The sequence below is a fragment of the Eucyclogobius newberryi genome, unplaced genomic scaffold (genome assembly GCF_026437365.1).
Source record: "Eucyclogobius newberryi isolate DKJ021-1_F unplaced genomic scaffold, fEucNew1.0.hap1 SCAF_20, whole genome shotgun sequence".
In the NCBI taxonomy this organism is placed as follows: Eukaryota; Metazoa; Chordata; class Actinopteri; order Gobiiformes; family Gobiidae; genus Eucyclogobius; species Eucyclogobius newberryi.
In genome coordinates this window covers 30,657,408-30,674,392 of record NW_027315835.1, presented here as the reverse complement: position 1 = coordinate 30,674,392, position 16,985 = coordinate 30,657,408, and the positions used below count along the sequence as shown (strand labels likewise).

The following is a 16,985-nucleotide window of genomic DNA, read 5'->3' as shown; positions in this document are numbered from 1 at the left end:
CAGAATAAATATTTGAATCAGGCGAGGAGGGGCTCAGGAGCAGGAGTGAGACAGAAGAGAGGGGCTCAGGAGCAGGAGTGAGACAGAAGAGAGGGGCTCAGGAGCAGGAGTGAGACAGAAGAGAGGGGCTCAGGAGCAGGAGTGAGACAGAAGAGAGGGGCTCAGGAGCAGGAGTGATACAGAAGAGAGGGGCTCAGGAGCAGGAGTGATACAGAAGAGAGGGGCTCAGGAGCAGGAGTGATACAGAAGAGAGGGGCTGGGTTTGTTTTTGCATTATTTGTACAGTTCTTGTCCTTTAAACTTTGGCGTCTCATGTTTTAGAATTTAAAATGATGTTTTTGCTGAAAACCACACATGACTTTCTCTCAGTCAGGCGTTCCCTCCTCAGGATTTGGTGTTAGTGCTCCATCTACTGGCAGCAGAGGGGATTAGCATGCTAATGTAGCACACAGTAAAGCACAGTAAAGGTGATGTGTGTGAAGTGTGTCCTTTAAAATCCTGTTTTCTGTCTAATCAACTTCTATGAATGTTTCATGTTTAGGGAATTACAATTCTAAATTGGGATTACGTCCAGTGATCAAGAAAAGGTTCCAAAGAATTATTTAAATTGACCGAGAAAAGTAACATATGCAAATTATTTCAAATGTGAGAGTAAAGCACCAGCACCTTTTACATCCACAACTGCACATGGCACCTTCCTTTTACCCCGGAACTGGTCCTCGAAAGCCAGTTCCTGTAGGTCCCTGGAGGACGGTCCCTGGAGGCCGGTCCCTGGAGGACGGTCCCTGGAGGCCGGTCCCTGGAGGCCGGTCCCTGGAGGCCGGTCCCTGGAAGCCGGTCCCTGGAGGCCGGTCCCTGGAGGACGGTCCCTGGAGGACGGTCCTTGGAGGATGGTCCCTGGAGGCCGGTCCCTGGAGGCCGGTCCCGGGAAGACGGTCCCTGGAGGACGGTCCCTGGAGGACGGTCCCTGGAGGCCGGTCCCTGGAGGACGGTCCCTGGAAGCCGGTCCCTGGAGGCCGGTCCCTGGAGGCCGGTCCCTGGAAGCCGGTTCCTGGAGGCCGGTCTCTGGAGGCCGGTCCCCGGAGGCCGGTCCCCGGAGGACGGTCCCCGGAGGCCGGTCCCCGGAGGACGGTCCCCGGAGGACGGTCCCTGGAAGCCGGTCCCTGGAGGACGGTCCCTGGAAGACGGTCCCTGGAAGACGGTCCCTTGAAGACGGTCCCAGGAAAGCCCGGCCCTGGAGGCCGGTCCCTGGAGGCCGGTCTCTGGAGGCCGGTCCCCGGAGGCCGGTCCCCGGAGGACGGTCCCTGGAGGACAGTCCCTGGAAAAGCGGTGTGTGTGTGTGTCTTGAGCTGCTTATGCACAGTAGGAATGAAAAACCATGAAAAACTTGTCAATGATTTCTTACATTGATGTGAGTTAAACTGTAGAGACATTTCATTTCAATTCCGCAAAAGAAAACCCAGTATAGACATAAAGCGTATGGTCTTCTCAGTGACAAATGAAATAAAGTGAAATATTTACTTGCTAACATTATTCATAGAAAGAGTCTGTGAGTGGACCGGCCCCTACGCCACAGGGTTTAGGGGACAGACTTACAGATGTTCAGCGTTCAGTCCAATCTGCCCTCCCTCCCGTCCTGATAGGCAGATATATTTACTCCAGACAGGGGGCGGGGACTGGATGGGGACCCCATATAGCTCCACCCACCATGGGGCATATGTGCGCTGGGGCCCGGGCCGGCTCAGATCTTAGCCGGACTGAAGAGAGGGAGAGAGAGAGAGAGAAGGAGAGAAAGAGGAACGTCTGTGGATGAGGAGTGTGAGAGAAGAAGAGGAGCACAGACTCAGAGGAGCAGAGGAGCAGGAGGAGCAGAGGAGCAGAGGAGCAGAGGAGCAGAGGAGCAGAGGAGCAGAGGTGCAGAGGAGCAGAGGTGCAGAGGAGCAGAGGAGCAGAGGAGCAGAGGAGCAGAGGAGCAGAGGAGCAGAGGAGCAGAGGAGCAGAGGTGCAGAGGAGCAGAGGTGCAGAGGAGCAGAGGAGCAGAGGAGCAGAGGAGCAGAGGAGCAGAGGAGCAGAGGAGCAGAGGAGCAGAGGTGCAGAGGAGCAGAGGAGCAGAGGAGCAGAGGAGCAGAGGAGCAGAGGAGCGTGGTTCGTGCTGACACGGCTGGCACTGGGACTTTTACATTATGACTCTGCTGGGATCTGAACACTCCATTCTCATTCGCAGAAAGTTCCGATCCGGTAAGAACTCCACATTATTGTTTTTAAACTTACCAAACACATTTCATCTGATTCTATCAGAAGACATTAACATTCTTTATTGGAGTAATATTTTGGCTTCACAAATGTGACTTTTCAGCTGAATATTCAGGCTTATATTAGAGTAAGTCCACCTGCTCAGATCATGCACATGAGTCATGAGGTCAGACATCTGAAGGTCACAGGTCACATGGTTCATGGAGCTGGTGTTCCTTCTGCCAGGAGAAGATGATCAGGATGATGTAGACGGTTGTGTTGTAGTCTGGCCAATTACATTTAAACTATATTAAACCAGTGTTTCCTTGGTTTAGTTTCAGTTTAGAGCTGGTGTTGTCTCAGTTTAGAACTGGTGTAGTCTCAGTTTAGAGCTGGTGTTGTCTCAGTTTAGAGCTGGTGTAGTCTCAGTTTAGAGCTGGTGTTGTCTCAGTTTAGAGCTGGTGTAGTCTCAGTTTAGAGCTGGTGTAGTCTCAGTTTAGAGCTGGTGTTGTCTCAGTTTAGAGCTGGTGTTGTCTCAGTTTAGAGCTGGTGTTGTCTCAGTTTAGAGCTGGTGTAGTCTCAGTTTAGAGCTGGTGTTGTCTCAGTTTAGAGCTGGTGTTGTCTCAGTTTAGAGCTGGTGTAGTCTCAGTTTAGAGCTGGTGTAGTCTCAGTTTAGAGCTGGTGTTGTCTCAGTTTAGAGCTGGTGTAGTCTCAGTTTAGAGCTGGTGTAGTCTCAGTTTAGAGCTGGTGTAGTCTCAGTTTAGAGCTGGTGTAGTCTCAGTTTAGAGCTGGTGTAGTCTCAGTTTAGAGCTGGTGTTGTCTCAGTTTAGAGCTGGTGTTGTCTCAGTTTAGAGCTGGTGTATTCTCAGTTTAGACCTGGTGTAGTCTCACTTTAGAGCTGGTGTTGTCTCAGTTTAGAGCTGGTGTAGTCTCAGTTTAGAGCTGGTGTAGTCTCAGTTTAGAGCTGGTGTAGTCTCAGTTTAGAGCTGGTGTAGTCTCAGTTTAGAGCTGGTGTTGTCTCAGTTTAGAGCTGGTGTTGTCTCAGTTTAGAGCTGGTGTTGTCTCAGTTTAGAGCTGGTGTTGTCTCAGTTTAGAGCTGGTGTATTCTCAGTTTAGACCTGGTGTAGTCTCACTTTAGAGCTGGTGTTGTCTCAGTTTAGAGCTGGTGTTGTCTCAGTTTAGAGCTGGTGTAGTCTCAGTTTAGAGCTGGTGTAGTCTCAGTTTAGAGCTGGTGTTGTCTCAGTTTAGAGCTGGTGTAGTCTCAGTTTAGAGCTGGTGTAGTCTCAGTTTAGAGCTGGTGTAGTCTCAGTTTAGAGCTGGTGTTGTCTCAGTTTAGAGCTGGTGTAGTCTCAGTTTAGAGCTGGTGTAGTCTCAGTTTAGAGCTGGTGTTGTCTCAGTTTAGAGATGGTGTTGTCTCAGTTTAGAGCTGGTGTTGTCTCACTTTACAGTTGGTGTTGTCTCAGTTTAGAGCTGGTGTTGTCTCAGTTTAGAGCTGTTGTAGTCTCAGTTTAGAGCTGGTGTATTGTCAGTTTAGAGCTAGTGTTGTCTCAGTTTAGAGCTGGTGTTGTCTCAGTTTAGAGCTGGTGTTGTCTCAGTTTAGAGCTGGTGTAGTCTCAGTTTAGAGCTGGTGTTGTCTCAGTTTAGAGCTGGTGTATTGTCAGTTTAGAGCTGGTGTTGTCTCAGTTTAGAGCTGGTGTTGTCTCAGTTTAGAGCTGGTGTTGTCTCAGTTTAGAGCTGGTGTAGTCTCAGTTTAGAGCTGGTGTTGTCTCACTTTACAGTTGGTGTTGTCTCAGTTTAGAGCTGGTGTAGTCTCAGTTTAGAGCTGGTGTTGTCTCAGTTTAGAGCTGGTGTTGTCTCAGTTTAGAGCTGGTGTATTTTCAGTTTAGAGCTGGTGTAGTCTCACTTTAGAGTTGGTGTTGTCTCAGTTTAGAGCTGCTTTAGTCTCAGTTTAGAGCTGCTTTAGTCTCAGTTTAGAGCTGCTTTAGTCTCAGTTTAGAGCTGGTGTAGTCTCAGTTTAGAGCTGGTGTCTCATTTTTGAGCTGGTTTAGTCTCAGTTTAGAGCTGGTGTTGTCTCAGTTTAGAGCTGGTGTTGTGAGCCTGTTCGTCCGTAAATGTTCTTTATGCTCGACTTGTTGCCTGGAATATTGAGCTTTAAGAACTTTACATTTCTCACAGGGTCAAACTGTCACTCACGTTCTCATCTCAAACGTTTGATTCCTGACACACCCTTTAGAGCTGCTTTAGTCTCAGTTTAGAGCTGCTTTAGTCTCAGTTTAGAGCTGCTTTAGTCTCGGTTTAGAGCTGCTTTAGTCTCAGTTTAGAGCTGCTTTAGTCTCAGTTTAGAGCTGCTTTATTCTCGGTTTAGAGCTGCTTTAGTCTCAGTTTAGAGCTGCTTTAGTCTCAGTTTAGAGCTGCTTTAGTTTCAGTTTAGAGCTGCTTTAGTCTCAGTTTAGAGCTGCTTTAGTCTCAGTTTAGAGCTGCTTTAGTCTCAGTTTAGAGCTGCTTTAGTTTCAGTTTAGAGTTGCTTTAGTCTCAGTTTAGAGCTGCTTTATTCTCAGTTTAGAGCTGCTTTAGTCTCAGTTTAGAGCTGGTGTAGTCTCAGTTTAGAGCTGGTGTAGTCTCAGTTTAGAGCTGGTGTCTCATTTTTGAGCTGGTTTAGTCTCAGTTTAGAGCTGGTGTTGTCTCAGTTTAGAGCTGCTTTAGTCTCAGTTTAGAGCTGGTGTAGTCTCAGTTTAGAGCTGCTTTAGTCTCAGTTTAGAGCTGCTTTAGTCTCAGTTTAGAGCTGGTGTAGTCTCAGTTTAGAGCCTGTGTAGTCCCACTTTAGAGCTGGTGTTGTCTCAGTTTAGAGCTGGTGTCTCATTTTAGAGCTGGTTTAGTCTCAGTTTAGAGCTGGTGTTGTCTCAGTTTAGAGCTGGTGTTGTCTCAGTTTAGACCTGGTGTAGTCTCACTTTAGAGTTGGTGTAGTCTCAGTTTAGAGCTGCTTTAGTCTCAGTTTAGAGCTGGTGTTGTCTCAGTTTAGAGCTGTTGTAGTCTCAGTTTAGAGCTGGTGTTGTCTCAGTTTAGAGCTGGTGTTGTCTCAGTTTAGAGCTGGTGTAATCATAGTTTAGAGCTGGTGTTGTCTCAGTTTAGAGCTGGTGTATTCTCAGTTTAGAGCTGGTGTTGTCTCAGTTTAGAGCTGGTGTAGTCTCAGTTTAGAGCTGGTGTTGTCTCAGTTTAGAGCTGGTGTTGTCTCAGTTTAGAGCTAGTGTAGTCTTAGTTTAGAGCTGGTATAGTCTCAGTTTAGAGCCGGTTTAGTACTTTAGAGCTGGTTTAGTACTTTAGAGCTGGTGTTGTGAGCCTGTTCGTCCGTAAATGTTCTTTATGCTCGACTTGTTGCCTGGAATATTGAGCTTTAAGAACTTTACATTTCTCACAGGGTCAAACTGTCACTCACGTTCTCATCTCACACGTTTGATTCCTGACACACCCTTTAGAGCTGCTTTAGTCTCAGTTTAGAGCTGCTTTAGTCTCGGTTTAGAGCTGCTTTAGTCTCAGTTTAGAGCTGCTTTAGTCTCAGTTTAGAGCTGCTTTATTCTCGGTTTAGAGCTGCTTTAGTCTCAGTTTAGAGCTGCTTTAGTTTCAGTTTAGAGCTGCTTTAGTCTCAGTTTAGAGCTGCTTTAGTCTCAGTTTAGAGCTGCTTTAGTCTCAGTTTAGAGCTGCTTTAGTTTCAGTTTAGAGCTGCTTTGGTCTCAGTTTAGAGCTGCTTTAGTCTCAGTTTAGAGCTGCTTTAGTTTCAGTTTAGAGTTGCTTTAGTCTCAGTTTAGAGCTGCTTTATTCTCAGTTTAGAGCTGCTTTAGTCTCAGTTTAGAGCTGCTTTAGTCTGAGTTTAGAGCTGCTTTAGTCTCAGTTTAGAGCTGCTTTAGTCTGAGTTTAGAGTTGCTTTAGTCTCAGTTTGGAGCTGCTTTAGTCTCAGTTTAGAGCTGCTTTAGTTTCAGTTTAGAGCTGCTTTGGTCTCAGTTTAGAGCTGCTTTAGTCTCAGTTTAGAGCTGCTTTAGTTTCAGTTTAGAGCTGCTTTGGTCTCAGTTTAGAGCTGCTTTAGTCTAAGTTTAGAACTGCTTTAGTCTGAGTTTAGAGCTGCTTTAGTTTCAGTTTAGAGCTGCTTAAGTCTGAGTTTAGAGCTGCTTTAGTTTCAGTTTAGAGCTGCTTTAGTCTCAGTTTAGAGCTGCTTTAGTCTCATTTTAGAGCTGCTTTAGTCTGAGTTTAGAGCTGCTTTAGTCTCAGTTTAGAGCTGCTTTAGTCACAGTTTAGAGCTGCTTTAGTCTGAGTTTAAAGCTGCTTTAGTCTTAGTTTAGAGCTGCTTTAGTCTCAGTTTAGAGCTGCTTTAGTCTTAGTTTAGAGCTGCTTTAGTCTCAGTTTAGAGCTGCTTTAGAGTCGCTTCTGCTTTAATCCTGCAGACAGGTCTTGGTCAAGAACAAAAATTAAATTAAATAAAAAATGTTTTCATTGTTTTGTTCAAGTCCAATTTGGTACAAGTTTATCAAATTTGTCCATTTCCAAAATAAGTCTGAATGTCATTAATTCCATTTGCCTGATGTCTGTCCCTATCTCAGTCCAGTCCTTGATCGTTGCTGATGTTTGTGTCCATTTCTTTGTTTTAGCCTTTTTTCCTGCAGCCAAAAGTACATTCTAAAGTACATTTCAAAAGTTCATTCCAAAAGTACATTCCAAAAGTTCATTTCAAAAGTACATTCTAAAAGTACATTCCAAAAGTACATTCTAAAGTACATTCCAAAAGTACATTCCAAAAGTACATTCTAAAGTAATTTCCAAAAGTACATTCCAAAAGTTCAATCCAAAAGTTCATTCCAAAAGTACATTCCAAAAGTACTTTTCAAAAGTACATTCCAAAAGTACACTCCAAAAGTACGTTCCAAAAGTACGTTCCAAAAGTACATTCCAAAAGTACATTCCAAAAGTTCATTCCAAAAGTTCATTCCAAAAGTACATTCCAAAAGTACTTTTCAAAAGTACATTCCAAAAGTACACTCCAAAAGTACGTTCCAAAAATACGTTCCAAAAGTACATTCCAAAAGTACATTCTAAAGTATATTCTAAAGTACATTCCAAAAGTACATTCCGGTCCATTCCAAAAGTTCATTCCAAAAGTACATTCCAAAAGTACTTTTCAAAAGTACATTCCAAAAGTACACTCCAAAAGTACATTCCAAAAGAACGTTCCAAAAAGCGTCATCACACGTCATCACGCGTCATCCCATGTCATCACATGTCATCACGCGTCATCACGCGTCATCACATGTCATCACATGTCATCACACGTCATCACATGTGATCATTCGTCATCACACGTCATCACGTGTCATCACACGTCATCACGTGTCATCACGTGTCATCACGTGTCATCACATGTCATCACACGTCATCACGCGTCATCCCATGTCATCACGCGTCATCCCATGTCATCACGCGTCATCACACGTCATCACATGTGATCATTCGTCATCACACGTCATCACGCGTCATCACATGACATCATACGCCATCACTTGTCATCACACGTCATCACGTGTCATCACGTGTCATCACATGTCATCACACGTCATCACGTGTCATCACACGTCATCACGTGTCATCACGTGTCATCACGTGTCATCACATGTCATCACACGTCATCACGTGTCATCACACGTCATCACGTGTCATCACGTGTCATCACGTGTCATCAAATGTCATCACACGTCATCACGCGTCATCCCATGTCATCACGCGTCATCACATGTCATCACATGTCATCACACGTCATCACATGTGATCATTCGTCATCACACGTCATCACGCGTCATCACATGACATCACACGCCATCACTTGTCATCACACGTCATCACGTGTCATCACGTGTCATCACATGTCATCACATGTCATCATATGTCATCACACGTCATCACGTGTCATCACGTGTCATCACATGTCATCACGCGTCATCCCACGTCATCAACTGTCATCACATGTCATCACACGTCATCACATGTGATCATACGTCATCACACGTCATCACGCGTCATCACATGTCATCACACGTCATCACGTGTCATCACACGTTATCACGTGTCATCACATGTCATCACATGTCATCATATGTCATCACACGTCATCACGTGTCATCACATGTCATCACATGTCATCACAGGTCATCACGTGTCATCACATGTCATCACGTGTCATCACATGTCAACACACGTCATCACGCGTCATCCCATGTCATCATATGTCATCACATGTCATCACACGTCATCACGCGTCATCACATGTGATCTTACATCATCACGCGTCATCACATGTCATCACACGTCATCACGCGTCATCACGCTTCATCACGCTTCATCACATGTCATCACACGTCATCACGCGTCATCCCATGTCATCACATGTCATCACATGTCATCACGCGTCATCACGCATCATCACGTGTCATCACACGTCATCATGTGTCATCACGTGTCATCACGTGTCATCACATGTCATCACGTGTCATCACATGTCATCACAAGTCATCACGCGTCATCCCATGTCATCATATGTCATCACATGTCATCACACGTCATCGCGCATCATCACGCGTCATCACATGTGATCATACTTCATCACGCGTCATCACGCGTCATCACATGTCATCACACGTCATCACGCGTCATCACGCGTCATCACATGTCATCACACGTCATCACGCGTCATCACGCGTCATCCCATGTCATCACATGCCATCACTTGTCATCACGCGTCATCACACGTCATCACATGTCATCACACGTCATCACGCGTCATCACGTGTCATCCCATGTCATCACATGTCATCACATGTCATCACTTGTCATCACGCGTCATCACGCGTCATCACATGTCATCACACGTCATCACGCGTCATCCCATGTCATCACATGTCATCACACGTCATCACGCGTCATCACGCGTCATCATATGTCATCACACGTCATCACGTGTCATCACATGTCATCACACGTCATCACATGTCATCACACGTCATCACATGTCATCACACGTCATCACGCGTCATCACATGTCATCACGTGTCATCACACGTCATCACATGTAATCACATGTCATCACATGTCATCACGCGTCATCACATGTGATCATACGTCATCATGCGTCATCACATGTCATCACACGTCATCACGCGTCATCACGCTTCATCACGCTTCATCACATGTCATCACACGTCATCACGCGTCATCCCATGTCATCACGTGTCATCACATGTCATCACGTGTCATCACATGTCATCACACGTCATCACGCGTCATCCCATGTCATCATATGTCATCACATGTCATCACACGTCATCGCGCATCATCACGCGTCATCACATGTGATCATACGTCATCACGCGTCATCACGCGTCATTACATGTCATCACACGTCATCACGCGTCATCACGCGTCATCACATGTCATCACACGTCATCACGCGTCATCCCATGTCATCACATGTCATCACATGTCATCACGCGTCATCACGCGTCATCACGCGTCATCACATGTCATCACACGTCATCACGCATCATCACATGTCATCACACGTCATCACGCGTCATCATGCGTCATCACATGTCATCACACGTCATCATATGTCATCACACGTCATCACGTGTCATCACGTGTCATCACACGTCATCACATGTAATCACATGTCATCACATGTCATCACGCGTCATCACATGTGATCATACGTCATCATGCGTCATCACATGTCATCACACGTCATCACGCGTCATCACGCTTCATCACGCTTCATCACATGTCATCACACGTCATCACGCGTCATCCCATGTCATCACGTGTCATCACATGTCATCACGTGTCATCACATGTCATCACACGTCATCGCGCATCATCACGCGTCATCACATGTGATCATACGTCGTGATGACGTGTGATGACATGTGATGACGCGTCATCACGCGTCATCACATGTCATCACACGTCATCACATGTCATCACACGTCATCACGCGTCATCACGCGTCATCACGCGTCATCCCATGTCATCACATGTCATCACATGTCATCACACGTCATCACGCATCATCACGCGTCATCACATGTGATCATACGTCGTGATGACGTGTGATGACATGTGATGACGCGTCATCACGCGTCATCACATGTCATCACACGTCATCACATGTCATCACACGTCATCACGCGTCATCACGCGTCATCACGCGTCATCCCATGTCATCACATGTCATCACATGTCATCACACGTCATCACGCGTCATCACGCGTCATCACATGTGATCATACGTGATGACGTGTGATGTCATCACATGTCATCACACGTCATCACGCGTCATCACATGTCATCACATGTCATCACTTGTCATCACGCGTCATCACGCGTCATCACATGTCATCACACGTCATCACGCATCATCACATGTCATCACGCGTCATCACGCGTCATCACGCGTAATCACATGTCATCACACGTCATCATATGTCATCACACGTCATCACGTGTCATCACGTGTCATCACATGTCATCACACGTCATCACATGTCATCACACGTCATCACATGTCATCACACGTCATCATGCGTCATCACATGTCATCACGTGTCATCACACGTCATCACATGTAATCACATGTCATCACATGTCATCACGCGTCATCACATGTGATCATACGTCATCATGCGTCATCACATGTCATCACACGTCATCACGCGTCATCACGCTTCATCACGCTTCATCACATGTCATCACTTGTCATCACGCGTCATCACGCGTCATCACATGTCATCACACGTCATCACGCGTCATCCCATGTCATCACATGTCATCACACGTCATCACGCGTCATCACGCGTCATCACATGTGATCATACGTCATCACGCATCATCACATGTCATCACACGTCATCACGCGTCATCACGCGTCATCACGCGTCATCACATGTCATCACACGTCATCATATGTCATCACAAGTCATCACATGTGATCATACGTCATCACGCGTCATCACGCGTCATCACATGTCATCACACGTCATCACATGTCATCACACGTCATCACGCGTCATCACGCGTCATCAAGCGTCATCCCATGTCATCACATGTCATCACATGTCATCACACGTCATCACGCGTCATCACGCGTCATCACATGTGATCATACGTCATCACGCGTCATCACGCGTCATCACATGTCATCACACGTCATCACGTGTCATCACGTGTCATCACGTGTCATCACATGTCATCACATGTCATCATATGTCATCACACGTCATCAAGTGTCATCACATGTCATCACACGTCATCACATGTCATCACACGTCATCACATGTCATCACACGTCATCACGCGTCATCACATGTCATCACGTGTCATCACACGTCATCACATGTAATCACATGTCATCACATGTCATCACGCGTCATCACATGTGATCATACGTCATCATGCGTCATCACATGTCATCACACGTCATCACGCGTCATCACGCTTCATCACGCTTCATCACATGTCATCACACGTCATCACGCGTCATCCCATGTCATCACGTGTCATCACATGTCATCACGTGTCATCACATGTCATCACGTGTCATCACATGTCATCACACGTCATCACGCGTCATCCCATGTCATCATATGTCATCACATGTCATCACACGTCATCGCGCATCATCACGCGTCATCACATGTGATCATACGTCATCACCCGTCATCACATGTCATCACACGTCATCACGCGTCATCACGCGTCATCACATGTCATCACACGTCATCACGCGTCATCACGCGTCATCCCATGTCATCACATGTCATCACATGTCATCACGCGTCATCACGCGTCATCACGCGTCATCACATGTCATCACACGTCATCATATGTCATCACACGTCATCACGTGTCATCACGTGTCATCATATGTCATCACACGTCATCACATGTCATCACGTGTCATCACACGTCATCACATGTAATCACATGTCATCACACGTCATCACGCGTCATCACGCTTCATCACGCTTCATCACATGTCATCACACGTCATCAAGCGTCATCCCATGTCATCACGTGTCATCACATGTCATCACGTGTCATCACATGTCATCACACATCATCACGCGTCATCCCATGTCATCATATGTCATCACATGTCATCACACGTCATCGCGCATCATCACGCGTCATCACATGTGATCATTCGTCATCACGCGTCATCACGCGTCATCACATGTCATCACACGTCATCACACGTCATCACGCGTCATCACATGTCATCACACGTCATCACGCGTCATCACGCGTCATCACGCGTCATCCCATGTCATCACATGTCATCACATGTCATCACATGTCATCACACGTCATCATATGTCATCACACGTCATCACGTGTCATCACGTGTCATCACATGTCATCACACGTCATCACATGTCATCACACGTCATCACATGTCATCACACGTCATCACGCGTCATCACATGTCATCACGTGTCATCACACATCATCACATGTCATCACATGTCATCACGCGTCATCACATGTGATCATACGTCATCATGCGTCATCACATGTCATCACTTGTCATCACGCGTCATCCCATGTCATCACATGTCATCACACGTCATCACGCGTCATCACATGTGATCATACGTCATCACGCATCATCACATGTCATCACACGTCATCACGCGTCATCCCATGTCATCACATGTCATCACACGTCATCACGCGTCATCACGCGTCATCACGCGTCATCACATGTGATCATACGTCATCACGCATCATCACATGTCATCACACGTCATCACGCGTCATCACGCGTCATCACGCGTCATCACATGTCATCACACGTCATCATATGTCATCACAAGTCATCACGCGTCATCCCATGTCATCACATGTCATCACACGTCACCGCGCGTCATCACGCTTCATCACATGTGATCATACGTCATCACGCGTCATCACGCGTCATCACGCGTCATCACATGTCATCACACGTCATCACGCGTCATCACGCGTCATCACATGTCATCACACGTCATCACGCGTCATCACGCGTCATCACGCGTCATCACGCGTCATCCCATGTCATCACATGTCATCACACGTCATCACGCGTCATCACATGTGATCATACGTCATCACGCGTCATCACGCATCATCACATGTCATCACGCTTCATCACATGTCATCACACGTCATCACGTGTCATCACACGTCATCACGTGTCATCACGTGTCATCACATGTCATCACATATCATCACACGTCATCACATGTCATCACACATCATCACATGTCATCACACGTCATCACGTGTCATCACACGTCATCACGTGTCATCACGTGTCATCACGTGTCATCACATGTCATCACATGTCATCACATGTCATCACACGTCATCACTTGTCATCACACGTCATCACGTGTCATCACGTGTCATCACGTGTCATCACATGTCATCACACGTCATCACATGTCATCACACATCATCACATGTCATCACACGTCATCACGTGTCATCACGTGTCATCACGTGTCATCACGTGTCATCACATGTCATCACACGTCATCACATGTCATCACACATCATCACATGTCATCACACGTCATCACGTGTCATCACGTGTCATCACTGCAGTGATAAGGTGCCGCATGGTTTTGTTAACATTTGGATTGTTTCTCAAACTCTGTTCCCCTGTTATAGGATTATTAGGCTCAGTGGTCCTTCATACAAGGTGAAGTACTGTTGGTTGTTTGGACCTCGTTAGGGCGCAGTTAGGGCTCCGCCGTGCGTGGAGCGGGTGAAGCATTGAGCATGGGAGAACCCCCGCAGAACTGGCATTGGACAGAGCTCAGTTTAGCTCTGTGAAATGTGCCAGTTCTGTTGAACCTTATTTTATAAACTGTGTTTTGTGTTCGAGCAGATTTTGAGATTATTGAATGTTTTTGTGAATAGAAATATGGAGGGAAATGATTCCAGGTCAAATGTGGGAAGTGACACACATAAAAGACAGTCCAGGCTCACAGCTAAAGCTTTTGAATATAAGTTGGAAAAACTTCAGAAAGAAAGGAAATCAAAGGTACCAAAAGAGTTGAAGGAAAATGTGGAGAATGTAGAAACGATTGGGTCTGGATGATGTGTCCAGTTTGTGCAGAGGCCGGTCAGCTGCACCATGTGGTGATGTCTATGATTCCTCCAGAAGAACAGGAAAGACTAAACCACTGGTTTGACAGTGTTAAGGAGATTAAAACGACCTTTATGAAGGAGACTAATAAATGGTTGTTGGAGTTGCTGAATGCGTCTGAATGACAGATTCCTACAGAGGGCGCTGTTGGCTCATGTATTGCTCCATTTGTGGAGGCAGCAGTGCAAAATGATGGTATTATAAATGAAGTTAGGCCGGATGACAGTCTCTCCAATCTGTCAAATACATCAAAGAAACGTAGCACTGTTTCCAGTCAATCTGCCGAGTTCCACCACGTCGTCTGCCAGAGGCAGAGACTGCAGCTCTCATGGCCTGTCAGGAACTTCTGAAGGAGAAGCATGCTCTGGAGGAGCAGCAGGAGCAGCCGCGCAGGAGAGCGGAGGAGCAGCAGGAGCAGCTGCACAGGAGAGCGGAGGAGCAGCAGGAGCAGCTGCACAGGAGAGCGGAGGAGCAGCTGCACAGGAGAGCGGAGGAGCAGCTGCACAGGAGAGCGGAGGAGCAGCAGGAGCAGCTGCACAGGAGAGCGGAGGAGCAGCTGCACAGGAGAGTGGAGGAGCAGCAGGAGCAGCTGCGCAGGAGAGCGGAGGAGCAGCAGGAGCAGCTGCGCAGGAGAGCGGAGGAGCAGCAGGAGCAGCTGCACAGGAGAGCGGAGGAGCAGCAGGAGCAGCTGCACAGGAGAGCGGAGGAGCAGCTGCACAGGAGAGCGGAGGAGCAGCAGGAGCAGCTGCACAGGAGAGCGGAGGAGCAGCTGCACAGGAGAGTGGAGGAGCAGCAGGAGCAGCTGCACAGGAGAGCGGAGGAGCAGCAGGAGCAGCTGCACAGGAGAGCGGAGGAGCAGCTGCACAGGAGAGCGGAGGAGCAGCTGCACAGGAGAGCGGAGGAGCAGCAGGAGCAGCTGCACAGGAGAGCGGAGGAGCAGCTGCACAGGAGAGTGGAGGAGCAGCAGGAGCAGCTGCACAGGAGAGCGGAGGAGCAGCAGGAGCAGCAGGAGCAGCTGCGCAGGAGAGCGGAGGAGCAGCAGGAGCAGCTGCACAGGAGAGCGGAGGAGCAGCAGGAGCAGCTGCACAGGAGAGCGGAGGAGCAGCTGCACAGGAGAGCGGAGGAGCAGCAGGAGCAGCTGCACAGGAGAGCGGAGGAGCAGCTGCACAGGAGAGTGGAGGAGCAGCAGGAGCAGCTGCACAGGAGAGCGGAGGAGCAGCAGGAGCAGCAGGAGCAGCTGCGCAGGAGAGCGGAGGAGCAGCAGGAGCAGCTGCACAGGAGAGCGGAGGAGCAGCAGGAGCAGCTGCACAGGAGAGCGGAGGAGCAGCTGCACAGGAGAGCGGAGGAGCAGCTGCACAGGAGAGCGGAGGAGCAGCAGGAGCAGCTGCACAGGAGAGCGGAGGAGCAGCTGCACAGGAGAGTGGAGGAGCAGCAGGAGCAGCTGCGCAGGAGAGCGGAGGAGCAGCAGGAGCAGCTGCGCAGGAGAGCGGAGGAGCAGCAGGAGCAGCTGCACAGGAGAGCGGAGGAGCAGCAGGAGCAGCTGCACAGGAGAGCGGAGGAGCAGCTGCACAGGAGAGCGGAGGAGCAGCAGGAGCAGCTGCACAGGAGAGCGGAGGAGCAGCTGCACAGGAGAGTGGAGGAGCAGCAGGAGCAGCTGCACAGGAGAGCGGAGGAGCAGCAGGAGCAGCTGCACAGGAGAGCGGAGGAGCAGCTGCACAGGAGAGCGGAGGAGCAGCTGCACAGGAGAGCGGAGGAGCAGCAGGAGCAGCTGCACAGGAGAGCGGAGGAGCAGCTGCACAGGAGAGTGGAGGAGCAGCAGGAGCAGCTGCACAGGAGAGCGGAGGAGCAGCAGGAGCAGCAGGAGCAGCTGCGCAGGAGAGCGGAGGAGCAGCAGGAGCAGCTGCACAGGAGAGCGGAGGAGCAGCAGGAGCAGCTGCACAGGAGAGCGGAGGAGCAGCTGCACAGGAGAGCGGAGGAGCAGCAGGAGCAGCTGCACAGGAGAGCGGAGGAGCAGCTGCACAGGAGAGTGGAGGAGCAGCAGGAGCAGCTGCACAGGAGAGCGGAGGAGCAGCAGGAGCAGCAGGAGCAGCTGCGCAGGAGAGCGGAGGAGCAGCAGGAGCAGCAGGAGCAGCTGCGCAGGAGAGCGGAGGAGCAGCAGGAGCAGCTGCACAGGAGAGCGGAGGCTGTGGAGGGTGCTAATCTTTCTGATTGTGCTGTGGACCCTAAGGTGACTTACAATGCCACGCCCCACACTGCTGTCTCTGGGGCTGCTCTGCCAGCATTTATAAGTCACATGGAACATCAAGCTGTTTCACACCTTCAGTCTGACCCACCTGCAACTGCAAATGATCAACGTTTATTTAGATTTAAATTACATCTTTATTAGTTGAGCAGCAGTCACTTTGTCTTCTGCCCAAACGTGACATACGTGCCTTTGATGGAGATGCATTGGAATATCTAACTTTCATGAGAGTATTTGAACACAACATTGAAGCAAGAACTCACGATATATGCTTGTCGTCGTTGG

The 16,985-nt window shown here is 48.5% G+C and overlaps 1 protein-coding gene across 1 annotated transcript in view; it reads left to right on the top strand.

Moving 5' to 3' along the window:
• Positions 1 to 2,069: 2,069 nt before the first annotated feature.
• myocd (myocardin) overlaps positions 2,070 to 16,985 on the top strand; it is a 60,522-nt gene continuing 45,606 nt past the window's right edge. Inside the window, exon 1 of the mRNA XM_072455847.1 lies at positions 2,070 to 2,238. Coding sequence (XP_072311948.1) covers positions 2,184 to 2,238 — 55 coding nt within the window. The 5' untranslated portion in view covers positions 2,070 to 2,183. The remainder of the gene's footprint in view (positions 2,239 to 16,985) is intronic.